The sequence below is a fragment of the Procambarus clarkii genome, chromosome 47 (assembly GCF_040958095.1).
Source record: "Procambarus clarkii isolate CNS0578487 chromosome 47, FALCON_Pclarkii_2.0, whole genome shotgun sequence".
Taxonomy (NCBI): Eukaryota; Metazoa; Arthropoda; class Malacostraca; order Decapoda; family Cambaridae; genus Procambarus; species Procambarus clarkii.
In genome coordinates, this window is record NC_091196.1 from 7420539 (window position 1) to 7448517 (window position 27979).

Genomic DNA, 27979 nt, shown 5'->3' on the forward strand with positions numbered 1-27979 from the left:
CAAATACAACACTGTCAACAACAAATACAACACTGTCAACAACAAATACAACAACACATTCAACAATGTCAACAAGAATGTCAACAACACAGTCAACAACACATACAACACATTGAATGCCAATATTGTGTTGTTGTTTGTGTTGTTGTATTTTTTGTTTTATATGTTATTGACTGTGTTGTTAACTGATTTTATGGTTGTGAGTTTGACAGTTGTTGACAGTGTTGTTGTATTTGTTGTTGACAGCTTTGTTGTAGTTGTTGTTTTAACTATGTTGTTGATTGATTTTATGGTTGTGAGTTTGATAGTGTTGTTGACTGTTGTTGGCTGTTGTTGGCTGTGTTGTTGGCTGTGTTGTTGGCTGTGTTGTTGGCTGAGGTGTTGACCGTGTTGTTGACGGTGTTGTTGACGGTGTTGTTGACGGTGTTGTTGACCGTGTTGTTGACGGTGTTGTTGACGGTGTTGTTGACGGTGTTGTTGACAGTGTTGTTGACGGTGTTGTTGACGGTGTTGTTGACAGTGTTGTTGACGGTGTTGTTGACCGTGTTGTTGACGGTGTTGTTGACAGTGTTGTTGACGGTGTTGTTGACGGTGTTGTTGACGGTGTTGTTGACCGTGTTTTTGACGGTGTTGTTGACCGTGTTGTTGACCGTGTTGTTGACGGTGTTGTTGACGGTGTTGTTGACAGTGTTGTTGACAGTGTTGTTGACGGTGTTGTTGACCGTGTTGTTGACGGTGTTGTTGACAGTGTTGTTGACCGTGTTGTTGACGGTGTTGTTGACCGTGTTGTTGACGGTGTTGTTGACAGTGTTGTTGACAGTGTTGTTGACCGTGTTGCTGACCGTGTTGCTGACGGTGTTGCTGACGGTGTTGTTGACAGTGTTGTTGACCGTGTTGTTGACGGTGTTGTTGACCGTGTTGTTGACGGTGTTGTTGACGGTGTTGTTGACAGTGTTGTTGACGGTGTTGTTGACCGTGTTGTTGACGGTGTTGTTGACAGTGTTGTTGACCGTGTTGCTGACGGTGTTGCTGACGGTGTTGTTGACAGTGTTGTTGACCGTGTTGTTGACCGTGTTGTTGACCGTGTTGTTGACGGTGTTGTTGACAGTGTTGTTGACAGTGTTGTTGACCGTGTTGCTGACGGTGTTGCTGACGGTGTTGTTGACAGTGTTGTTGACCGTGTTGTTGACGGTGTTGTTGACCGTGTTGTTGACGGTGTTGTTGACGGTGTTGTTGACGGTGTTGTTGACGGTGTTGTTGACGGTGTTGTTGACCGTGTTGTTGACGGTGTTGTTGACGGTGTTGTTGACGGTGTTGTTGACGGTGTTGTTGACAGTGTTGTTGACGGTGTTGTTGACGGTGTTGTTGACGGTGTTGTTGACAGTGTTGTTGACGGTGTTGTTGACTATTTTTGACTGATTTTATGGTTGTAAGTTTGACAGTGTTGTTGATAGTGTTTATGTGAGAATTTGGATTTTGGCTCACTTCTCAGCTAGCTTACATTTATTAGGTAGTAGAAGAAAATGGTATTTTGCCTCAGAACATTTCAGAGATGTGCACAGGGTGTGCACAAAACCCTGTGTTCCTTGATAGTGGAGATAGGAGGGCGTAATTACATCTCTTTCGAAAGGGGATGCCTTCAGTATTCCAAAGAAGTAACTCTAGTTGCCGTAAGTATTCTCAGTGAATAGTTACGGGTTTCCCCCGAATTCTGTAACTTTGGCCATAGCAACAGAAAGAGAGAGAGAGAGAGAGAGAGAGAGAGAGAGAGAGAGAGAGAGAGAGAGAGAGAGAGAGAGAGAGAGAGAGAGAGAGAGAGAAAGAGAGAGAGGAGAGAGAAGGGTAGGTTGACTCTCTCAAGTACCCAACTGTTTCCCTTGCCGGTGACGTGACGTCATCAGCGTCACCTGCCGGCTCCCCACTCATTCGTAGCGGCACGTCTCCAGTTGGCCTCCCAGGAGCTGATTAGTCAAGCGCCTGGCACCAAAAGAGCCGATGCCTGGATTCTCGCGCCAAAACACCTCTGGTGTGAGATACCCACCCATGGGCGAGCATTCTGTGTTGAGGAACTGTGCTGTCGAGACGTAGGGAGATCAGGTCCTGGTCAAGACCTTGGTTCCTCCCGTCCATATCAACCTCCAGACAGCCTAAGTTGACCCTATGCCCTCCCACGCTGCTGTTGCAGAATCCTGTAGTGACGGGGCGCCGCTAGTGGTAACACATAACGAAGATACGAGAGAGAGTGACATAACTGCCACATGTGCTACCCGCAGGTGCAATTGGACTGTGACCTAGCAATCGTGTGTTATCGGCTTCACCGAGAGCAATCCGTCATTTTATTACTCAGTAACTGTGAGAGATAAGAATCAGGAAACGATTCTATGTGTTTGAGTGAAGATCGTATGTAAATCTTCCTTACTGTGCGAGTGTGGACTCGGCTAATTTTTCCCGTCCACGCCATTGTTCTCCCCGGGTGCCTCTCACATTGCGCCCCCCCCCCCATACGTATATATTTTATATATTCATATATTCCAGCGTGCATTCATTCAGCCTTCAGCAAATAATCACGCTTGTACATAAACCCGGTTGTTAAGAGAGCGCGCATTCTCCTAGTTTGTTAGTGGGAGAGTTGATCAGTCATTCTCGACCTTAATGTCGCGTGCGCGGCCATCTCATCGGCCGCCCTGGGCTATGGCAGGGTTCACGCCTCGCCTCACGCCTGCCGCACCTCGTGCCTCGCCTCGCTATCCGGCCACGCCTCACTCGCTGCCTCTGAGCGCAGCGTCCCACCTCAACCTCAACCTTACTCCGTCATCCCTGGCTTGTGCTTCAATCAACAGCTGGGGTAGTGAGTGTGATTGCTTGTGAGTGTGTCATACCAGTATAAATTAACATGAGTATTCAAACATTATTTCTTTGTATCTTTCGTTCGTGCCAAATTCCTTGTGATGAATTTATTTCAGCCGTCCGGTGTTCGTTCTCACTAGCTCCCATATGGGACCGAGTTCGATTCCCCGAGGAAGTACGATAGGTAAAGACCTGCTACAGCCTTTCTGTGTGAATACTGTAGCCAGATCTTCAGTGTGATTGTCATCTTACACATTCAGTTTTACACATTTAGTTGTCTTTGTGATGTGTGGATTTTACTGTGTTTTCTTGTGTTTAGTGTGGTTTCAATATATACCACTGCTGTGTTGTTTAACCCATTTCCATGCCGTTCTGTCTATTTCCAGGAGACATGCTGAAGTTACAAGTAAGATTCTATTTTACATTGTGTTTATTATTGTTTTATTGACACGAGAGTGTGTCAGTGTGTTGTGTTGGTTATTACTATTTTATGTGGTCTCTGTGACCTGGTGTACTTTGGTTTAGTGTAATTACTGTTGGTCTCTGTGACTCGTATTGGTGTGTGACTCAGTGTCAGTATTGCGTATTGTTGCATGGGTCTCTGTGACTCCGTACAGTAACTTTGTGTTCAGTATCTCGAGACGTCAGTATAACATGTGTTCAGTATCTCGAGATGTCAGTGTAACTTCATGTTCAGTATCTCGAGACGTCAGTATAACTTGTGTTCAGTATCTCGAGATGTCAGTATAAATTGTGTTATACTGATGAGGCATAGAATGAAGAGGGAGGAGATCAAAGCATTTGGCCAACGAAACGGGATCAAACAAGGCTTGATACGCATCAGTACAGGAAGGAATCGAGCAAGTGTGGCCGTGGTGCGGATGGCGTTGAGAATCCCCAGAGAGAGAGAGGGGTAAAAGGCGCAGTAGTCACAACGAGAGACTGAGCCATGCCAGGGGACGAGGGGGTCACCACTGGGGGCTTGTGGCTTGACCCAACCACAGAGGAGGGAGGGGAGCCGAGGGGAGTAGTCAGGAGGGTCAAAGGAGGAGCAAGGTGCAGGCCCAATGCAGTGGGGGGGGGGGGTTACAGAGCCCGGTCTTCCAAGACAGCCTGACTCGAGGGCTTGGTTGCCCACCCCACGAGCCTGAGAGGGTACAAGAGGAACATTCACAGACATAAAGACGAGAAGTTACACTTTTATTCATGAATGTGCCCCCACACCCACCATGGAGCCAAAATTAGAGGCAGGACACCCAACAAGAATCTATCGCCGATCATGCTGGGGCCCCCTAGGGGTGCGTCGTGAATATACGCTTCACAAACGCAACCTTAAGAACCGTCAGTCCGTCGAGATCGGGTTCAGTGACGAAAGGGGGATTGACAATAAAAGGTTTCCCCTTGCTTGAGGGTACTACAGTTCTACGAGTGCAAGAGTATTCCTCCTCAAATGCTCGGACGTCAAAACAAATGAAGGCCAAAAGAATGATCGAAACAGGCACAAGGTCAGCGGGAAACGATAACGAGAAAGAAGAGGGGGGGAGGAGAAAAACGAAACAAAAGGAAAAGGAAAAGGTGTCCAGCAGAATTAGAGAACAGCAGCAGGAGCACAAGGCTACAAAAGGACCGAGGACTGTCTTAATTAAGGAGCATAACACTCCGGCAGCCGCCCACCAAGCACCCTTATGGCAACAACGAGCTGGACAGGGAGGGAGGTTCGGTGGTGGCAGTCTGATACCTGCAAAATGCTCAAGATTCCTGCCTTTCTCAGCCAGAAGAGTCGCTGTGGATGACCTCTGGTGAGGTGGCGACTAGAGATCAGAACCAGTTCCACCAATACCGGCCAGTTTACTGATGACGTGTCTGTATCCACAGAGGCGACATAGGGCTGCAGTGGCACGAAGGAAAGCAGTGTACCCTGGGCAGCCTAATCTCTCTCTACTTTATTCCGCTTGACGACTAAGTTAGCCGCCGCCGAAGAGGAACTGTGTGATATTTGCTTTCAACTAGTTGAATAGCAGTGGATGAATTTGACATATCCCGGGACTGGCTAGAGGGAGTGACGACCGGTAGTAGAGTGCCTGTTTGGGGAGCGTTACTAGCCCGTTGCTAGAGGCTCCTGCCAGAGGTTCGCTACCCCTGTATTTGTTCGTGTAGAGGCCCTATCAGTGCGTGACTGAAGTTCTCTGCCAGCACTTGGCTGGAGAGTGACTGGGGGATTCACAGGAGGCACCTAGTGATACTGTCGGTTGGCTGGCCCATGGCAAGGGTAGACTCGTTGGTGTTTCAGTACTGGTTGAGGACAGTACTGTGTGTTGAGGAAATACGGAAGTCGACAAAGGCTGCATCGCGTTAGCATCAAGGAGTGCTTAGTGTCCTATGTGAGAGCGACACATGTAAATATCCAAGTGTAGTAATATTATCTCATGTCATATTTTCTATTTAAGGTGATGGGAAAGTAGTAATAAGTTAAGTGAATATATTGATAAAGGATGAAGTGTTGTGTTCATTTCAGCTTCCCTTTCTGTATTACTTGCATTACCTAGCCTACTCCTTGAAAGCCACTACCGACTTGGGGTCGGATACTAGTACTTTGGGTCATCGATCAAGAACCCGGTTGCGCCCCATAGTGGCCGTAACATTCCCATTTTCAATATTTATGTCAAGCGGATTAAAGGCCGTCTTCCGTCAAGCCTAATGTACAATTCAATTCAAATTAAAATTCAAATATTTATTCGGGTAAAGTACATACATACAAGGAGTGATACAAACATTGATGGATTTATAAATAGAGCTAGTACATACAATGCATAGTATAGAGTATATGTATATGTGCACTATAAATGCATAGTATATGTATGTACAGAGTTGGTATGTACGTATGTACATACATACTAGGTTGGGTGGCGTATCAAGATCAGCGCCATCTAGGTTGTGGCTACAGAGCATAATATCAATTCCCCCAATGACGTCATCCATAATCTTCCCATGATGATAATCCTGTTTTCAGTAATAGCATATTCAAATCCATTTTCTTATTGTTTCCCCATTTTGAAAAGATAATTGTCTTTTGTCAAGACGGCATATTGAATATAAGAAATGAAATTCCAGACGATCTTTGTAGGGAACCAGGGGGGGAGCTCCCCCCTTTGTAGGGGGGAGCCGGTCGGCCGAGCGGACAGCACGCTGGACTTGTGATCCTGTGGTTCTGGGTTCGATTCCAGGCGCCGGCGAGAAACAATGGGCAGAGTTTCTTTCACCCTATGCCCCTGTTACCTAGCAGTAAAATAGGTACCTGGGTGTTAGTCAGCTGTCACGGGCTGCTTCCTGGGGGTGGAGGCCTGGTCGAGGACCGGGCCGCGGGGACACTAAAAAGCCCCGAAATCATCTCAAGATAACCTCAAGATAAGATAACCATACAGGTTCTCCAGCTCGTGTTAACATAGTAACACTACTCGACCCCTGTTGAAATCTCCAAGTACATGCAAATATTTGTTTTTATATAATTTTCAAAACAAAAAGTCATAGCATCACTCAGACATTTTCATTTATTCGTCCCATACTGCTAATCCCATGTACACCTCATTATCGCCCAAAACACCTCACTTTATCATATACCCATCTATATCCAATCAAAATACTCATTCAATGTACATTATATATATGAACTAGATTGGATAGATATAAATAGAAACTGCCTCATATGGGAAAAAACAGGCCTTCTGCAATTACCTTCATTCTTATGTTCTCAAAACCTTAACAGAAACGTCATCATCCCCAATGACGTCTGCTCCACCAATGGGGTACGTTGCTTTAGCCGCCCATGATGGCACAAGCGGTTCCAGTGAAGGCCATATTGCCTTATTAACAAAGATGTGTGTTATGGTATCAACACCATTTTTGGAGGGTGGAGTGGCGATTTCGGCGCCATCTATGGGTCTGCACTCCATCTGCCCTAATATTGTGGGCTACGTAGACTACGCCATCTATTGGTGGTGGCCTGGTATCAGCAAATTGACTCAGTTTCCTGCCACAGTCAGAATGTGAGGTAGATGATGATGACCTCTGGTGGGTGGCGTATCAAGATCAGCGCCATGTAGGTTGTGGCTACAAAGCATAATGTCAGTTCCCCGGTTAACGAGTGTTATCCCAAGGTATCGAGTGTACTGTCCATCTGGCTAATTACGTTTTTTTGTCAACAGAGGTGACATATGCAAGCGATTGAGCTGAGGAGGGCAGCCTTGGGCAGTCCACAAACTCTTAGCTTGGTCCTGCGAGAAGACTAAGTAGCCTCCGTCGATCAGAGCAGTGTGTTAGCTGCTGATATATGCAGAGTTTTTGAAGATCGACGTGCCCGAGATTGGCTAGTTAGAGTTAAGGAAGACAGTGATGTGTCTAATGTGAAGTGCTGCTAACAAGCTGCTAGAGGCTTCTGCCAGGTTGTTTACCACCCCTGTAGGTGTTAGTATGGGACTCCTGTCAGCGTGTGGCTGAAGCTCTCTCCCAGTGAATAGTTGCAGAGCGAAGATGGGGGTGTAAGCACATCATGATACTGGGCGGACTGGCCCATGTAGAAGGTGAACTCACCAGTGTTTTCCAGTACGAGTGTGTCATCATCTCGTGAACCCAGCATAACTGGCCAACCAAAGCCTAGCCAATTTCAATCAAGAGTCTAGGGGAATTAATAAAAAAGGTTACAACAACGCCAGTTTACTGGGACATATAATTAGGTCACCGTAAAACTAACATATACACAACTGATGAACACTAAAACTGATGATATATACAAGAGTTGTTACATTCTTGTACAGCCACTAGTACGCGTAGTTAGGGGCTCACATACACCTCCCTGGGACCGATGTGGGTTGCCTTTGCCCCCTCTTTGGGTGGTGTACGTGATGAAGGGCACCACGTAGGGGCCTTATGAGCCATTGGACCACCCGCTGGAGGGGTCGGTTTTGCCCGGGACCGTTTGTCTTTTGCTGAGGCTCGGCACCAGGTTCATCGTCTTCCCTCTTTCGCTGGCGTGTCCTATGCTCGCGTGGGGTGCTCTTTCTCTCCTCGTCCTTGCCACCTTCCTCGGTCTGAAAACCATTTCCATGCCTTAGACTTGGACACGCCCACCACCACCACCTCCCATGTTTCCTTCTGTTCTGTCCTGGAGGATCCCCCACCTGGTTCTCTGTCTGGGGTTCCCCTTCTTTCTACCCAGTCTGTCATGTCTCCTGTGTCTTCTTTCTCCTCTCCCTCTGGTCCTTCTTACCGTCATTCTCCTCCGTCTCTTGGCTCTCCACGCCACCTGACTGTGCAGGCCGATGTCCATCGCTCTCCTGGTGGTCATGTTGTTCGCTCTCGCTCTTCTTCTCCTATTGAGACGCTACCTGTCAAAAACACACCAAAACTACGACGTTGGTACAACGTTTGAACAAGTTTTAACACCTAACCAGTTATAACAACCAATATAGCAAGTTGTAACAACGTTCTAATACGTCATAAACACGTTAAGCCAAGATGTAACAACTTTATTAGAAGTTGTAACAACCGGAAAATAGACAGTTTCTGTTTGTATTTCTAGGGTAGAGTCTATTGCCCAGTACATTGCTGCTGGGATGCCTGTCTTTTTGAGTCAGAAGCAGAAACCTGGCTCCTCTCTGTCCTCCTCCCTGGTAGGTAAGTGGGCATCGCTTTCTTCTTCGCCTTGCTATCTCTGATTCTATTGTTCCTTCCCCTCTCGCTTCGGTGGTGGAGCCCCCTGTTCCTACTGTGGAGGTTTCTTTAGCCTCCGGTTCTGTCTCGGTTACTGCCCTTGCTGTGATGCGCTCCCCTCTTTCTGCCCCTCCTCCTCCAAACCCTGCTCGTGCACCTCTGGTCTGTCCTCCCGCTCCTTTCCCTCCTCCTTTACTCAGTTTACCCATGCCTCCTAATCCTAACTTCGCTGACCCTGATCCTGACTGTGCTTCTTTAACGTGCTGTGTTCCTTTTTCACCTTTGTTTCTTCTTTGCTCTCTGTTGCTATCCTTTCTCTTTTTGTCGATGTCTATTCTTCAATGGAACATTCGTGGATATTACGCCAATTTCCTTTACCTCCAACTTCTGATTTCACAGTTTAAGCGCCTTTGTGTCAGTCTCCAGGAGCCGATGCTTGGTGCTCGTCCTGGTTGCTTCCGTGGCTATTCTATTCTCTCCCCTACCCCACTGTTGCTGGGGCCCATAACTCTTCTGCTCTCTTGATTCGCTCAGATGTTCCCTTCGTCCCCTTACTTTTTTCCTCGCCTCTCCACTGTTCTGCTGCCCGTCTCTGTGCGTAAGTGGTACACGGTTTGTTCCATTTATCTCCCTTCCACTGTCCCACTTTCTCTTCCCGATCTTAAACACCTCCTAGACTCCTTGCTTGAACCTGTGCTTCTGCTGGATGATTTCAATTGTCGTCATGCCCTTTGGGGTGATGTGCTGACAAACACCCGGGGTCGCCTCCTTGAACCTTTCATCCTCTCTTCTTCCCTGTCCCTTCTGAATTATGGTGAGCCCACTCATTTGGACTCTCGGACTCTCTCCCTTTCCTGTCTCGATCATTCTCTGTGCTCGTCATCCCTTTCCTTAGATTTCAGGTGGCGGGTCCTTGATGACCTCCATGGCAGTAACTATTTTCCTATCCTTGTTACTTTTTTATCTTTTCACCTTCCTCTCTCCTTCCCGTAGGTGGCAGTTTGCCGAGGCTGACAGGTGCCTCTTTACTCTCCGTGCAGACTATTTCTGACCTCTCCGTTCTGCCTCTCCCTCGCACCCTCCTTCTTTTTCATGACACTGTCTTTGACGCTGCCTTCCACTCTATTCCTCGCTCATCCTCTCGGGGAACGAGGAAGTGCGTTCCCTGGTGGGAATGGCGACTGTGCTTGGGCTGTCCGCTGTAAGCATGCGGCCTGGAAGAGACATCGCCGCCGGCAGAAGGTTGAGTCTTTTCTTTTGTTTTGGAAGGTGAGTGCAGTGGCCTGTAGGACCATCCATGCGGCTAGACGTGCATGCTGGATGGATGTCCTCTGTCTCCACCGTTATGTCTGAAACTCCTCTGCCACTGGTCTGGAAGCGTATCTGCAAGAAAGCGGGTAGGTTCGTTCCCGATGTCTCGCCGGTCATTCACCACCGTGGTGCTCTTGTAGTGGAACCGTTGCAGGTCGCGACCGAACTGGGTTCCCACTTTTCATCTGTTAGTACTGGTTCTCATCTTCCCCAATCCTTCCTTCCTCGTAAGCCTATTCTTGAATCTCGTCTTTTAGATTTCTGTACTCGTCTTTGCCTTCCCTATAATGATCTCTTCTCTCTCTGAACTTCAGACTGCCCCTGGCCCTCTGCGGTTCTACGGCGGCTGGCTCCGATGGCATTCATTATGAAATGCTTGGCCATCTCCCTCCGTGCGTGTCTCGGTATTTACCGAGTCTGTACAATCAGGGCTGGGGGTCGTCACCAGTCTCTGAGAACTGGCTCGATGCTGTTGTCCTCCCTGTTTGGAAACCAGGGTCTCCCGGGTCATCCCCCAAGGACTTCCGCCAAATTGGCCTCATGAGTTGTGTCTGCAAGCTCTTTGAACGTATGGTTAACGTTCGTTTGATGTTGTTCTTAGAACACTATCACCACCTCTCCCCTTCTCAATTTGGGTTTTGCAAGTGTCGCAGCACAACAGATGTCCTTGTGAACTTGGAAGTCTATATTCGTAATGCTTTTGCTGCAAAGACCTCCATTGTGGCCGTCCTTTTTGACCTGGAAAAGGCTTACGACACTACCTGGCGGTATCATATTCTGTCTCAACTTTATTCTTTTGGCCTTCGTGGTAATCTCCCTCTCTTTCTCCAGAGTTTCCTCTCTCGTCGTTCCTTTCGTGTGCAGCTTGGTACCACTATCTCTGTTCCTTTTATGCAGTATGAGAGTGTACCCCAGGGTAGTGTTCTGAGCACTACTCTTTTTCTAGTTGCCCTCAACGGTCTTCTTTCCTCTCTTCCTTCTGGAGTCTTCTCCGCTCTCTCTGTTGACGATCGTACCCTTTGCTGTCAGGGTGATGATTCGCCACTCCTTCAATGGCGGCTTCAACTTGCGATTCATGCCGTGTCGTCTTGGCCACCGATCATGGCTTCAAGTTCTCTGCATCTAAGACTTGTGCTATGACTTTTACTCGGAAGCATGTCGTTCTTCGTTCCTCTTTGTCGCTTTATGGTCATCCCCTTGTGTACAGGGATTCCGCTAAGCTATTGGGGTTAATCTTTGACACTCGTTTGTCTTGGACAGCCCCATATCTCTTACCTCCGAGTTGAATGCTCTAACGCCCTTAACCTACTTAAGGTTTTGTCCCATACTTCTTGGGGAGCGGATAGGCGCACTCTCCTCTATTTGCATTCCTCTCTTGTCCTGTCTAAACTCGATTATGGTTGCCCTGCATACTCTTCTGCTTCTCCTTCTACTCTTCGCCGTCTTGATGCTTTGCACCATACTGGGTTGTATCTCAGCTTTGGTGCCTTTCGTTCGACTCCCGCCCTCAGTTTGTATGTTTACACTGGCTTCCTCTCTCTCCAGGACCGCCATGATCGCTACTGTCTTCGCTATCTGGCGCGGTCCTTGTAACATCCTTCCTCTCGCCTCTGTAGTGCTTTAACTCTTACTCCTCCTGTGGTTCCTCTTCATCGCCTCTCTCTTTCTGTCCGGTTATCTCGCTTACAGGATTCCCTTTCTGTTCGTATTTCTAATGTTTCTCTTTGTACTGTTCCTTCCTTACCTCTGTGGAGTCCCCCTTCTGCAGTTTTGTACATCCTTGCCCCTCATTACTTAAGCTTTTACCCCTCCTACGGTTCTGAAACGCCTTTCCCTTGGGCACTTTTCTTCGCACTCCCACTCTGTTTCCATCTTCACCGATGGGTCTAAGTCTGCGGACGGTGTGGGCTACTGTTGTTTTTCCTGACCACACTTATATTTGTCGCCTCCCTTCGGAGGCTAGCGTCTTTCCAGCAGAACTTTGTTATTCTCTATGCTCTCCGTCTCTTGCTTTCTCATTGTCAATCCTCCTTTGTGGTTGTCGTTGACACTCGTAGTGTCCTCATGGGTCTAGGGTCCTTTAATCTTGTCCATCTGGTAGTCATCGAGATTCAACATTGGCTGTTTCTTGTTTCTAGTAAATTTAAATCGGTAGTTTTGCTGGGTTCCCAGCTATATTGGTGTTTCTTTAAATGAGCGTATGGATGCTGCCGCTAGGGAAGCTATCCGTTCTTGTCCCATCTCCTGTAAAGGTATTCCTTATTCCGACTTTTATCCTGTTATTCATTCCTCCATCCTTGCCCGATGGCCGGGTTGTTGGTCTTCTGTAGTTGGTAACAAGCTGCGTACTCTCAAACATAGTGTATCCCCGTGGCCTTCCTCATGCCACCGTAACCGGCGTTGGGAAACTGCTCTAGCAAAGTTGCGGATTGGCCATACTCGCTTAACTCACGGTCACTTAATGGTTCACCGCCCTGTTCCTTATTGTCCGAATTGCGTTGTCCATATTGCAGTTGTGCATATCCTTGTTGAATGTCTTGACTTCCAGGACGTGCGTGTGTCTTGCTTTCCGGCCGTCCCTCGCAGTCACTTGTCCCCTCGATAGAATTCTTGGTGAATTACTTTTACTTTTATTACGATACTTTTGATATCGTTCGCCTTATGTTTTTCTGTTCTTGTATTGGCATTCTTGATGATATTTAGCGCCCTCTGATTATTTCGCACTTTGATGGTGCTACATAGCCTTCCTGGTTTGGTGCCTTCTTTTGATAATTACTTACTTACTAAGTCTCCGTCTTAGCGGTCTTAGCAGTCTCCGTGGTGTAGTGGTAAGACACTCGCCTGGCGTTCCGCGAGCGCTATGTCATGGGTTCGTATCCTGGCCGGGGAGGATTTACTGGGCGCAATTCCTTAACTGTAGCCTCTGTTTAACGCAACAGTAAAATGTGTACTTGGATGAAAAAACGATTCTTCGCGGCAGGGGATCGTATTCCAGGGACCATAGGATTAAGGACTTGCCCGAAACGCTACGCGTACTAGTGGCTGTACAAGAATGTAACAACTCTTGTATATATCTCAAAAAAAAAAAAAAAAAAAAAAGCAGGGTTTAAATTGAACCACTAATCTCTATTGTACTGAACAACCCAGATGGTTGAACTCTTATTTAACTGATGGTAATTGTTCAGGCATCTTAGGGAAAGGCTATTTCCAATTACAATATTGGCTAGTGAACTGAATTTGTACATTAAGAATTACTAAATATGGAGATTGTGGTCACGTCAACCGCGTGACCCCCTTGCCTCAACTACGTCATAAGCGTCCACAGACCTAGTACCTCCTATTCATGACGTCACTTCATAATGACAGTGTATGAACCCTGATCTCAACCTCTACCTTCATGTTGGCCTAGCTTACATAATCAAATTAGTTGTTACTGTATTTTGTCGAAATATTCATTGTATGTTGCATTAATACAGAGAACTAGCCATCTTGTAATCTTAACCGCTAATCCCTTTAATCCCTGGCAGGATGACCTCTCTGCAGTCAGGTCGAGTACCCTCTTACTTCAAACTTTCAAGAAGATGCGGTCACCATGTCTATGAAAATCTATACTGAATAATTTCTTACAACAAACCTATTTGTTACAACAGCACCTGCGCCTAAATCGGAGGCATCGATATACAAAATGAAAGGCTTATAATAATCAGAACTAGCTAAAACTGAGGATAAGATACTCTTTTAGGGCATGGCTATTCCAAAGGAAACAGAGTTAGTATAAATGGGGTTAAGTCAGGGTAGGAAAATGTTGTAAGTGGAGTGCCTCAGGGCTCTGTCCTGGGACCTCTGTTGTTTATAATATATATCAATGATTTAGATTCAGGTTTGAGTAGCAACATTTGCAAATTTGCCGATGATACAAAAATCGGAAGGGAAATTAACACGGAAGAAGACTCACTATCACTTCAAGTTTATCTAAATAGGGTTTTGAAATGGTCAAAAGATTGGCAGATGCAGTTTAATGCTGATAAATGTAAAGTTTTGAGGCTAGGTAATGATAGGTACAAGATACGAGCTAGATGGTGTTGAGATTGCGAAGTCGAATTGCGAAAGGGATCTGGGAGTTATAATAGGTAAGAATTGAAAACAAAAGGATCAATGCATGAATGTTCGTAATAAGGCAAATAGGACACTGGGATTTATTAATCGAAGCGTTAGTAACAAGACACCTGGTGTGGTTCTTCAGCTATATCTTGCTCTGGTTAGGCCCCATTTAGATTATGCAGTTCAGTTTTCGTCGCCGTACTATAGAATGGATATAAATTCACTTGAACGTGTCCAGCGTAGGATGACTAAGTTAATTCCCCAAATTAGAAGTCTTTCATATGAAGAAAGATTAACAAAGCTTAAATTGCATTCACTGGAAAGGCGAAGAGTTAGGGGTAACATGATAGAGGTTTACAAGTGGATGAATGGACATAACAAAGGAGATATTAATAGGGTATTAAAAGTATCAACACAAGACAGAACACGAAACAATGGGTATAAATTGGATAAGTTTAGATTTAGGAAAGACTTTGGTAAATACTGGTTCGGTAACAGGGTTGTTGATTTGTGGAACCAATTACCGCGTAACGTGGTGGAGGTGGGGTCCCTCGATTGTTTCAAGGGCGGGTTGGACAAGTATATGAGTGGGATTGGGTGGTTATAGATAGGAGCTGCCTCGTATGGGCCAATAGGCCTTCTGCAGTTACTTTTGTTCTTATGTTCTTATGTAATCCATCAAAGGATTCATGACATTGGGTAGTCCACTTAAATTTCTTTTTCTGCTGCAACAAATCAGAGGTGAAGCTACCATAGAAAAATTCTTACAATACCTACGACTGTAGGCACTCATCCCCAAAAAACGCTGAACCTGCTTTTTGTTAGTCAAGATAGGGTAATTAATAATAGCATTGATTTTGTCATTTAAAGGCATGACCCTACCTTGACCAACCTCATGGCCTAAATAGACAATCGCAACCTTGGCAGTTACATTTCTGGTGGTTGATCTTAAGATTAGCATCCTGCAACTTGGCAAATAACAGATGCAAACCCTGTAAATGGCATTGCCAAGAGTCATTAAACAATACAATGTCGTCCAGGTAAGCACGACAATTTGGAATGTATTGCAGCAACAAATTCAAGAGCCTCTGGAAAGTTGCTGGGGCATTCTTTAGACCAAAAGGCATGACGTTATATTGGTAACACCCATCAGGAGTTATAAAGGCCGAGACTTCACTGGCTCGACTTGTCAAAGGAACTTGGTGGTAACCTTTAGACAAATCGACTTTGGAAATAAACTGACAATGACTAATCTGGTCGATACAATCTTCGAGCAAAGGCAAGAGAAAGGTATCAACTACAGTTTTCTTATTTAACTGCCTATAATCCGTACAAAGACGCTACTTCCCGCCTGGTTTAGGGACTAGTAAGCAAGGGGGGAACACCAAGAACTCTGGCTTGTCTTGACCAGTCCAATGCTCTAGAAGGAACTCCACTTAATCCTAATAATATCCCTTTTTTCTGGTGATGCACGATATGGATGCATACGAATCAGGGTACTGTCGGTTTGCCTTATATCATGGCATAATGCATGTGTTTGGATAGGCACGTCCCCGAACAGTTTCATACTGGCTTAATAAGATCCTCATTTCTCCCTGCTTCTCCTCATCCATATGTCTCAACATCTCTTCAAAACTAGAATAAAAAAAAAGGTAGGATTAGGTACGTCTACAGATATATGGTTCTCAGGGGTGTCCTGCACCACACATGTCAGTGGCCTGGAGCCTTTAAGTGCCTTCAAACGATTTAAGTGTACGACTAAAATCTTGGAAGGGTCCTGCACACTTTTGACTTTGTAAGTTAAGTCTGAGCGTTTACGCAAACACTTCAAATGGACCATCAAACTGATGCTCTAGAGCAGCCTCCTGTCTAGTTTTTAAAACAAGAACAAGTCACCTGGTTTAAAATGTTGTTGCTGCACCCGAAATCTCTAATCCTGGTTGTGTTTCATCATACGCAACGAAGTCTACAGATGACAACATGCTACAGTTGGGTATTTCTTCAGCTTACAATGAATGTCACTCAACATCCGACTTCCCTCATGGAGAGAAACGTTTCCTATCATTCTCTCTTGCAGCAACTGGAGTGGGCCTCTCACGTGATGTCCAAACACTAACTGGAACGGAGAACATCCCAAAGAATGCAAGCCATTACGAGCTGCGAATATAATAAAGGGTGTCTTCATCCCAATTTCAGCCGGAGTCTTCGCCAACAGTCGGCAACATCTGCTTCATGGTCAGATTAAATCTTTCGAGAACACCTTGACTCTCTGGGTGCTACGTATTGGATAATTTACGTTCGATGTGGTATAAACCAATGAATATTTTTTGCCCCTGCATACTATCGGCCAATTAGCTTGAAGTCTATTGTGAAAAAATTACTTGAGTCGATAATTGCACATACCATTCGTCTTCATATTGAAAGACAATAATAAATGAATTAACATAAGAACAAAGGTAACTGCAGAAGGCCTATTGGCCCATACGAGGCAGCTCCTATTTATAACCACCCAATCCCACTCATATACATGTCCAACCCATGCTTGAAACAATCGAGGGACCCCACCTTCACTACGTTACGCGGCAATTGGTTCCACAAATCAACAACCCTGTTACTGAACCAATATTTACCCAAGTCTTTCCTAAATCTAAACTTATCCAATTTATACCCATTGTTTCGTGTTCTGTCTTGTGTTGATACTTTAATACCCTATTAATATCCCCCTTTGTTATGTCCATTCATCCACTTGTAAACCTCTATCATGTCCCCCTAACTCTTCGCCTTTCCAGTGAATGCAACTTAAGCTTTGTTAATCTTTCTTCATATGAAAGATTTCTAATTTGGGGAATTAACTTAGTCATCCTACGCTGGACACATTCAAGTGAATTTATATCCATTCTATAATACGGCGACCAGAACTGAACTGCGTAATCTAAATGGGGCCTAACCAGAGCAAGATATAGCTGAAGAACCACACCAGGTGTCTTGTTACTAACGCTGCGATTAATAAATCCAAGTGTCCGATTTGCCTTATTACGAACATTCATGCATTGATCCTTTTGTTTTAAATTCTTACTTATCATAACTCCCAGATCTCTTTCGCAATTCGACTTCGCAATCTCAACACCATCTAGCTCGTATCTTGTAACTCTATCACCATTAACTAGCCTCAGAACTTTACATTTATCAGCATTAAACTGCATCTGCCAATCCTTTGACCATTTCAAAACCCTATCTAGATCAACTTGAAGTGATAGTGAGTCCTCCTCCGAATTAATTTCCCTGCCGATTTTCGTATCATCGGCAAATTAGCAAATGTTGCTACTCAAACCTGAATCTAAATCATTGATATATATTATAAACAACAGAGGTCTCAGGACAGAGCCTTGAGGCACTCCACTTACAACATTTTCCCACTCTGACTTAACCCCATTTATACTAACTCTCTGTTTCCTTTGATATAGCCATGCCCTAATCCAGCTTAATATAGCACCCCCAATACCATGAGCCTCTATCTTTTTAATCAGTCTTTCATGTGGCACCGTATCAAAAGCTTTGCTAAAGTCAAGGTACACGACATCACAATCCTTTCCACTATCAACTGCCTCAACTATGCTGGAATAAAAGATAGCAAATTTGTTAAACATGAACGGCCATTAGTAAAACCATGTTGTGACTCATTTATTAATTTGTGTTTTTCAAGATAAAGACGAATTTTATTTGCAATTATCGATTCACGTAACTTTCCCACAATAGACGTTAGGCTAATTGGTCGATAGTTTGACGCAAGTGATCTATCTCCTTTCTTAAAAATTGGTATCACATTTGCAACTTTCCTTAACTCTGGCACTCTGCCTAACCCTATTGATTTATTAAATATGGTAGACAGAGGGATGCAAAGCTCCTCTTTGCATTCTTTAAGCACCCTGGCAAACACTTCATCCGGCCCTGGGGATTTGTTTGGTTTTAGTTTAACTATTTGTTTACTTACATCCTCCCTGGTAACTGCTAAACTAGTCAACCTGTCCTCGTCCCCACCCACATATACTTGTTCAGCTGAAGGCATATTGTTAAGTTCCTCTTTAGTAAATACAGATATAAAATATTTATTAAAAATACTACTCATCTCTTCATCATTATCTGTTATTTGATCTGTCCCAGTTTTTAATGGACCTATCCTCTCCCTAATCTTTGTCCGGTATAACTGGAAAAACCCTTTAGGATTTGTCTTTGCTTGCTCTGCTATGCGAACTTCATAGTTTCTTTTTGCTCTCCTTATCTCTTTTTTTTAGTATTTCTAACCAGTTGTACGAATTCCTGTTCTAAACTGACTTCCCCATTCTTAATCCTTTTGTACCCTGCTCTCTTTTTACCAATAAGGTTCTTCAGATTTAGGAAAGACCTGAGTAAATTCTGGTTGGGTGTCAGGGTTGTTGATCTGTGGAAGCAATTATCGCATAACGTGGTGAAGGTGGGGTCCCTTTATTGTTTTAAGTGTGGGTTGGACATGTATATGAATTGGATTGGGCGGTTATAAATAGAAGTTTTCTATTTAATGATTTATTAAATATGGTAGACAATGGATCATGAAGCTGCTCTTTGCATTCCTTAAGCACCCTGGCAAACACTTCGTCCGGTCCTGGGGATTTGTTTGGCTCGAGTTTCACTATTTGTTTAATACAATCTCCCTGGTAAATGCTAAACTAGTCAACCTGTCCTCTTCCCCACCCACATACACTTGAAATAAATACGAAGAAACGTGTAAGAGTGCATGCAGGTGATACATCTCACAGGTGTGAAGAGTGTGATAAAGGCAACTTAAAAATATGAAGAGGCATGTTTTGGTGCACTCTAATGATAAAGTTAATCGGTGCCCAAGCGAGCAGCAAGAAGCAGAATATGAAGAGGCATCAATTCCACAACATATGTTGTGGAATATGTTAGTGAATATATGTTAACATATTTTAGTGAATTTTGATAATGAACCTGATGTGTTTTCTAGAAACAACAAGAAGTAGAAAGTTTAATATAGTGGATGTTCAGTGAATGATCTGGGATCATCTTGTGTGTAAATAAAAAATATTATCTGAATATAAGTTAAAGATCAATAAGTATTTTTATTACTGCATTTTCACTTCAAGTGCAGGCGATGAGTCACAATAATGTGGCGGAAGTATATTGACCAGACCACACACAGTCCATTCTCAATCGACTTGAGAATGGTCCAGGACGGACCGAAACGTCGTCGTTCCTTCATCTTTTAGTGTATGGTCTGGTCAACATTTTCACTTCAACTTTGAATTGGATGTACCCTATTTTTTATACTATATCAATGTCCAGTAAATTTGTATTGTAATATAAAGATCTGCTTACCCAAGGGAGTGATCCTGTAGCACGAATGAGCCTATTCGTCCATAGGTGCGGCACAAAATATTTTCAGTGGAAAAACGGGTTTTCATTCATAAACATTTTTCATTTCATTTTCATTCACACGATTTACAACTGATGACGTCCGAAGCCTTCCGGAACATGTGCTTCGCTGACCACTTTTGTTATGATAATTTATTTGCAAGAAGGTACAATGAGTTGGTGAGATTACATAAATTGGTATTTTTACATTCATGAAAAGCCACTACCACGCATAGCATTTTGGGCAGGTCTTTAATCTAATATTATTTATTTATTTATTTATTTACACACAAGAAGGTACATTGGGTTTATGAGAGTACATAGCATTGATGATTTTACATTCTTGTAAAGCCACCATTACGCATAGCGTTTCGGGTAGGTCTTTATTCTAACAGATAATTTTAAATGGGTAATTTCCAGCAAAATTTATAAAATTTTGGCAGGTACACTGTAAGAAAATTTGACACAGAATAATAGGCACATTAAAGTAAAATTTAATATTTATAAACAGGTACATGTTAGCACAATTTGAGGAGTAATTCAAGGTATAATGCAATAAAATATGCGTTCATTATAACAACCATGATATAAGATGATAGCAATGAATACAATAGTAAAGTTGAATGGCTTAGGTACATATATTGGGGGGATTGGGTAACCTACATACAGTGTGAGTTTAAAGCACTAGGTAGGAAACTACGAAGATGAAATTTGTACTTTTTGTTTTTGCTTCTGAATAAGGCAAAAGCTAGACAGCTTTTCAATTCGTTAGGGAGCGAGTTCCATAGACTAGGTCCCTTTATTTGCATAGTGTTTATACAGATTAAGTTTGACCCTGGGGATATCAAAGATATTTATTTCTGGTGTGGTGATTATGGGGTTCAATCACATCTGTCCAGGGAGAGTTTCAGAACAGGGTTTTGTAAATGTAAATGGCACAAGAGAATGTGTGGAGTGAGTTTATATTTAGCATGTTTAGAGATTTAAACGGGGGGAGGGGGCGTTGTCTGAGAGCGGAGTTTGTTATTGTTCGGATAAATTTTTACTGGGTGATGATGGGTTTGAGGTAGTTCGCAGTGGTTGAACTCCATGCACAGACACCATATTCAAAATAGGGATAGATTAATGCATAGTATAGTGACAGGAGAGCAGAGTTTGGTACATAATATCTGATTTAAGAGTGTATACCAACCGTTTTAGAGACTTTGTTATGTGTTGTATGTGGGGTTCTGAAGTTGAGTCTCTTGTCTAAGTATAGGCCAAGGAACATTCCATCATCTATATTGCTGATGTTAACATTGTCTATCTGAAGCTGAATTGCATTTGTTGATTTGCTTCTGAATAAGATGTAGTTAGTCTTTTTTATGTTTAGTGTGAGTTTGTTGGTTGATATCCGTAAGTGGAATTTTTTTTTAATTCATTATTTACATTAAATAATGTGTGGGTTGGGGTTCATATTAGGTAAGATGAAAGGGTATAATATAGCAAGATTTTTATATCAACAAATAACTTCAACATAAGTTGACAGCGGTGATTGCACTGATAAGGATATATGTCTTAAATACTAATATTGGGGAAGTGGGTAGTACACGATACAGTGAGAGTTTGAGGCACAATGTAGGAAATTATTAGGATGAACAAATCCACAAGGGCCGTGACGACGGTTCGAACTAACACCCGAGAGGATCCGGACGCAGGTTCTATGTGTAATGAGTATGAAATTAGGTACTTTTTGGGTTTACTTTTGAACAGGGAATGGGTTGGACAATTTTTTAATTCACCAGGGAGTTCCAAAGACTGGGCCCTTTTATTTGCATGGAGTGTTTGCATAGATTTAACAATTGAGAAAAAGTTTAGATCAAGATTAGCTTTAGGAACAAGGTTTTGTACATGTAGATAGCACAGGAGAATGTGTGGAGAGTATGTTTAGATTGATTGATTGATAAAGATTAAGACACCCAGAAGGTGGAACGGACATGAATAGTCCGTATGTATGTTTAGCATGGTAAGGGACTTAAATAGATGGGTTGTGTGTTGTCTGAAGACAGAGTTCTAGTTCTAGATTTTTGCAGAGTAATGATAGGCTTGGGGAAATTTGTAGTGGTTGAACCCCATGTCAGAATAGACAAAGGTAGTATCATCTGCAAATAGTATATGTTTAAGAATGTTATAAACATTTTTCAAACCATTATATGATAGGAGAGGTTCCAAGATGCTGCCCTATGGCACCCCTACTGTTAATGGTAGAGTGGGGGAGGTTATGCTATTGATGACTACATATTGGTGTATGTCACTGAGATATGAACGAGTATAGTCCAGAGCAAGGCCTTGGATACCATAGTGAAGTTTAAGAGGTAGTTATGGTTTACAGTATGAAGGACCTTTCTCAGGTTAATAAAGAGGGCCAATTGGGAAACCATTTTTTTCAAGGGCTGTGTAGATTATATCAAGCAGACTAATAATGGCATCATTGGTACTCTTGGGAACGGAAGCCAAACTGGCAGAGACTTAGTATGTTTAGTCTTACAAAGTAGGAATAAAGCTGTTTGTAAATAATTTTTTCAAATATTTTTGGAAGTATAGGTATATTTGATATTTTTTCTGGAATTGTGTCAGCTGTCTAGCCTCTTTTATGAACTGACGTCACTCTTGCTTTTTAAGGATATCAGGAAAAGTACGACACTCTAGAGATTTGTTGAATAGCAGAGCTATGGGTAAGGGACTTAAATATGGGTTGAATAGCAGAGCTATGGGTAAGGGAGCAAGAGCAGGAGCAACACTCTTTTATATCATAGATGTTATTACATTAATGTTCCCAGTTTTTTTAAGCGATTGAATTAGGATATAATATCTGTCGGGCTGACTGGTAAACGGAAGAGAGAGTTAGGATAAAGGCCTATGAGATATGTAGTGAAAGGTTGTTAAAGGTTTCTACCAATTGATGAAAAGCTTTTGAATTTATTTGTAATAACCATGTCTGTTGCAAGTGTGTAACCATCTTTGGAGAGTTTTATCTGCTTGTTATGTGACTGTTTAGACAAAAGGATGTTAGAGATGGCTTTCCATTTCCATTGTCCGAACGACAACGCTGTAAATGCTTCACCCGCGCACTACAAATGCAAATAATCGTCAACAGAAATTAAACACCTAGCTTAACCAATTCCCAAGTACGCTAATATATAATAGCATTAATGTAGAGTTGAGAAAATTTCTGTTTTGAATGAACAGCATCTTAATTCGTCTGCAAAGTTAATAGTGTGGCTGGGTCTGGCCTGGGTTGGTGCCTTGCCTACGCTAAGTGAGTCTTTTTAGCATGGGGTTATACCAGTTGGGAAATATACCAGGATTTAATGCAAGAGAAGAATTACATAGGACCATGCATCTAGTACAAGAACCATGAATTTAAAATCAAATAATATTCTAAAATTGATAATAAGTACAACATAATTAAGCTCTCTTAGCTGCATGCAAGGTTCCTATGCTGGATTGTAAGTCCACTCCACTGTGACCTTGAGAGTGGAAATGGGCTGTAACAGGCAAGGTTCTGAGGGCTGATCTGGCTCATTAATTGCAGAACACAATATACCTGTGGGTACACCCACACATTTACCATGTAAGTTTACATTGATTAGATAAAACAGCTGAAAGACTGTAAGCACTGGAGAGAGACGCAGACAGTCGCAGTGAGAGGGTGTGTTAGTCGGATGTTGTTGTTGTTTAAGATTCGCTACTCAGAACGATAAGTTCCAGTAGCACGTGCTATGGTGAGCCCGTAAGTGGAGGCTTCTTTGGAGCCATTATCTGTATCAGTGGCTGATACTAGAGATGTGGCGATGGATGGGGGTCTTCATGATGGTTTTCAGCCTGGAGGCTGAAAACTCCATAACTATACCAGTTATGGAGCTGGTGGGGTTAGTGTAGACCTCTAGGTTTTCCGTTTTTTCTTTGCCTGCGACTTTGGCTGAGCAGTGCTGTCGTTAGAGTTTGGTGACGTGGCCTCGATGAGGAAGTCTTGAACCGTGTAGGTGTCGTATTTGTGATGCGGCGGTCGAGCTCCTACTATGATTTCCTCGTCTAAAGAGTCCGTAACCTCCGTAGTGGGCGTTTTTGTCTTTCACCTCGCAGCCTTGGGTATGTTTAGATGTCGTTGATTGGTGGTTGTAGCTATTTCAGGGGCGCTGGTGGTGCTGTTATCGTTTGTAGACAGCACGTCTGCTAGCGCGGCTGCTGAGATAGTGATGGTAGGAGTGTTGGGAGCTGGAGAAGGAATTACCTCTGTTTGTGTCGCCCGGGTCATGGGCGGTTCTGGAGTCGGTGTTGAAGTTGACCGCATGATCGTCCTGGTGGTAGTCTCCGGAGTGGTAGAGGAGGCAGTGAGATTTACGCTAGTGGCTATGATGGGGGCCAGGCCATTGTCTATGTATAATGCGTTTAGTTCACTGACAAAGCGCTGGTTGTCTGGTCCTGCAAGCCTTTCCGCTAGTTTAAGAAGACTAGGGATAATACCTGCACGTGATGCAGGGGGCTGTGAAGGAGCCTGAGGGACCTTGGGGACCTTGGGTTCCCAATGAGAAGGCTGTGTCGCCTGCTGGGAGGAGCCACATGTTGGTAGGACCGGAAAGTTTTCTGGTCGACTAGTGAGAGCTAAGGTGGTGAGTTGAACGCTTGGGGCTCTGGTCGAGGAGGTAGACGAGTTGTTTCTTTTGGCTTTAACCTGGGCCTTGATGATTTCCTGTCTGCGGGGGCAGCGGTAGGAAATTGCGGGGTGATTGCCATCACAGAGCAAGCAGTGATGGACTGTTGCCTCGCATATGGAGTAGTGATGGTCCAGTGCGCACAGGCTGCACCTCTGGACAGGGTGCTGACACTTGTTGGTCGGGTGGGAGAGCTCGTAGCACTTAAAGCACTGCTGGATCTCATGGTATCGTTCCTTTTTTATTTGGTGGGGTGGTATTTTTAGGCCGAAGCAGTAGAATCCTTGTGTGGCAGCCTGGGTGGCCGCAGCTATGGTGGTGAACGTAATCTTCATTGATGTTTTGTCGGTGTTGCAGAACTCTAGGTTGAATACCGACAAGTTTGGATTTTCGTCCTCGATATTGTTTATGATATGATGTTGAAGTCGCTCAGCGATCCACCGGCTAATCCTGCTGGTAAAACCAGGTCTTCCGGCCAGGAACTGACGTGGGAAGTGAGGATGTAGGTAGTGCTCTTTGCAAAGAAAAGCATCGTTAGTGAGGAGTTTTTCTAGCTCCTCTTCACATGAAAAGTAGAGCACGATATCTTCACCTTCCTGACTAATGTCAGCGGGTTTGAGGCCAGTTACGTCCTTCAGGACCTTTAAGTATTGCTTCTTCCGATAGCATGACCGTCAAGTGGAGTCGCTCTGACCTTAAGACGTTTGGGTTGCATTGTGACCACACTGCGCCTTGTGATGTGTTGGCGGGAGATGTCTCTTCCGTCCTGTGCACGTGTGTGTGTTAGCCGGAGATCCTGAGTGTAGTTATATTATCATAACAATATGGAAGTTGTGGTGAAGGAACTGATGAGTCTGGTTGGGGCTCTGAGGACAGAGTTGGACTCTCTACGGGAGGAGGTACGACAGCTGAAACAACAGCAAGAAGGAACGAAGGAGGAGACCAGTAGTAAAAAGACCTCGTCTTGGAAAGTTGTAAAGGAAAGGGGCTTTAAGAAGACTTTGATAAAGCCGACTACAGACGCCCTAAGAATGTCTAATTCATTTGCCGTATTGGAGGACGAGTGCTGTGGTGAGACTGTGGGTCACGCAAAAGGGAAAGCAACGAAGCGCAGGCCCCTCAGAGAGTAAAGGAAATACCTAAGCAAACTTTAGTTGTGGGAGATTCCCAGATAAGGTATTTGGATAGAACGTTTTGTGCTAGAGATAGGGGGAACAGGTTAAGGGTTTGCTATCCCGGAGCTGGTATTGGTGATATTATAAACAACATGAATGATATTATGGCTGGAAATTGGATAAGTTTAGATTTAGGAAAGACTTGGGTAAATACTGGTTCGGTAACAGGGTTGTTGATTTGTGGAACCAATTACTGCGTAACGTGGTGGAGGTGGGGTCCCTCGATTGTTTCAAGCGCGGGTTGGACAAGTATATGGGTGGGATTGAGTGGTTCCAGATAGGAGCTGCCTCGTATGGGCCAATAGGCCTTCTGCAGTTACCTTTGTTCTTATGTTCTTAAATGGGAACAATCCCGTTATTTGCATTAGCGTGGGAGGAAATGATGTTGGTCGAGTTAGGAGTGAGGAACTGATTCAGAGGTATAAAACAGCAATTGAATTAGTAAGAAGCAAGGGAGGAATCCCGATCATATGTGGCATTCTTCCAAGAAAGGGAGTGGGAAATGAATGGATGTCGAGGGCACTTGGTGTCAATTGCCGGCTGGAAAGATATTGCAAAGCAAATGCAATAACTTTCATAGACAACTGGGAACACTTCTATGGAAGAAATGAAATGTATGCTCGCGATGGGGTGCATCTATCGAGGGCTGGGGTAGTTGCTGTTGCGAACTCGTTGGAACCAGTGGTTATAGGTGTTTGTTTGGGTTTAAACTGCTAGTAGATAGTGGTATGGGAATTGATTTGGAGAAAGGAGGTAATAAAAGTATGTGTTCGTGGGAGAAAAGAATTGGCAAAATGATCAGGGAAAGAAAAGGGCCTCAAAATAACAATTCACTTAGGGTATATTACACAAACAGTAGAAGTCTAAGAAATAAAATAAACGATTTAAATGCTCTTGTCTGCACAGAAAAAATAGATATTATTGCACTTACCGAAACGTGGATGAATGTAGAAAATAGAGAACTATTAGCTGAATATCAAATAAATGGATTTAAACTATTTCACACAGATAGATATATTAGACGAGAAGGGGGAGTAGTCATATAAGCTAGGGACAATTTGAAATGTAGTCTCAAAGAAGGAATCAAAACTGAGCCACATATAGAAACTATTTGGATAGAATTAAACGAAAAAGCAAATAATATTATAATAGGAGTTATATATAGGCCACCAAATTTAGACAGAATGGAAGCAAAGCATCTATGGGATGAAATATCTAGAGCATCTAGATCTAACAGTATTTACGTCATGGGTGACTTTAATTTCAGTGGAATAAACTGGGTGAACAAAACAGGGAATAGTGAAGCAGAAGATTTTCTAGAATTAATTGACGATTGCTTTCTTACGCAACACATTAAGGAACCAACGCGGGAAAATAATATTTTAGATTTAGTGTTAACTAACAGGGAAACACAAATTAATGACATCGAAATAGGGAGTGAGCTAGGGAACAGTGATCACAAAGTAATCAGATTTAGCATAGAATGGAATAGACCTGTAGGAGAAAATTCTGTTAAAGTGCCAGATTTTCGAAAAGCTGATTTTAATAGCCTAAGAAATTTTTGGGGTCATATAGATTGGAAAGTCTTGGGTATGGGGTGTGGGCCGATCTTGGAGCGAGACATGAACCCAGCGATAGGTGATGTAAAAGAGGATTTCGATGTGGATTTAATATATAACTTATTTAAGAACATTCTAAACAAAGCACAGGAACGTAGTATACCATACAAATTGAATAGATCGAATACAAATGACCCAAAGTGGATAACAAAGAATTTAAAGAACCTTATAGGTAAAAAGAGAGCTTGGTACAAAAGGATTAAGAATGGGGAAGTCAGTTTAGAACAGGAATTCATACAACTGGTTAGAAATGTTAAAAAAGAGATTAGGAAAGCAAAAAGAAACTATGAAGTTCGCATAGCAGAGCAAGCAAAGTCAAATCCTGAAGGGTTTTTTCAGTTATCTCAAACTAAGACTAGGGAAAGGATAGGTCCATTAAAATCTGAGACAGGTCAAATAACGGATAATGACAAGGAAATGAGTAGTATTTTTAACAAATATTTTATATCTGTATTTACTAAAGAAGAACTTAACAATATGTCTTCAGCCGAACAAGTCTATGTGGGTGGGGATGAGGACAGGTTGACTAGTTTAGTAGTTACCAGGGAGGATGTAATTAAACAATTAGAAAAACTAAAACCAAACAAATCCCCAGGGCCGGATGAAGTGTTTGCCAGGGTGCTTAAAGAATGCAAAGAGGAGCTTTCCAAGCCATTGTCTACCATATTTAATAAATCAATAAAGTCAGGCAGGGTGGGACCACCACCGCCCACCACATTTTTCACACGGGTTCCTGTGTTCCTGTCATCATTGTCAATGATCTCCTCCCTATCAGCAGAGTCTGCACGTTTAGAAGTTCTTCTCGCTCTCCGTGATTGTTGCACCTGCCACTCATTGTTGCTATCCAAATTAACATCGAATTCCATTTTATCGTCTGACTGCAACCCACTTCGGGCATCAACTAATTCCTCGCCAACGGGCTCAGGTACCATTGCTAGGATATCACTTGAATCATCAAGTACAACAGAAGGTAGGTTGGTGATCCTAGTTGCCATGACAACGGGCCACGTGCTGCCAGGATACATCGAACAATAGTGGACAAAGGATTGCAAGTGCAGGGCAGGTGTATTAAGGCCGATATTGGTCTAGGTTTACACTGCTCGCTAGTGTATTCCCT

General features: G+C 43.5%; 1 protein-coding gene across 1 annotated transcript; it reads right to left on the bottom strand.

Annotated features, from left to right (window-relative positions):
* Positions 1 to 287: 287 nt before the first annotated feature.
* On the bottom strand, positions 288 to 27857 carry LOC138350731 (GATA zinc finger domain-containing protein 14-like). The gene is made up of 3 exons (XM_069301939.1): positions 27576 to 27857; positions 8111 to 8213; positions 288 to 1405 (listed from the first exon to the last, which is right to left on the bottom strand). Exons 1-3 carry the CDS (start codon positions 27855 to 27857, stop codon positions 288 to 290), a joined length of 1503 nt encoding a protein of 500 aa, XP_069158040.1.
* Positions 27858 to 27979: the final 122 nt, after the last annotated feature.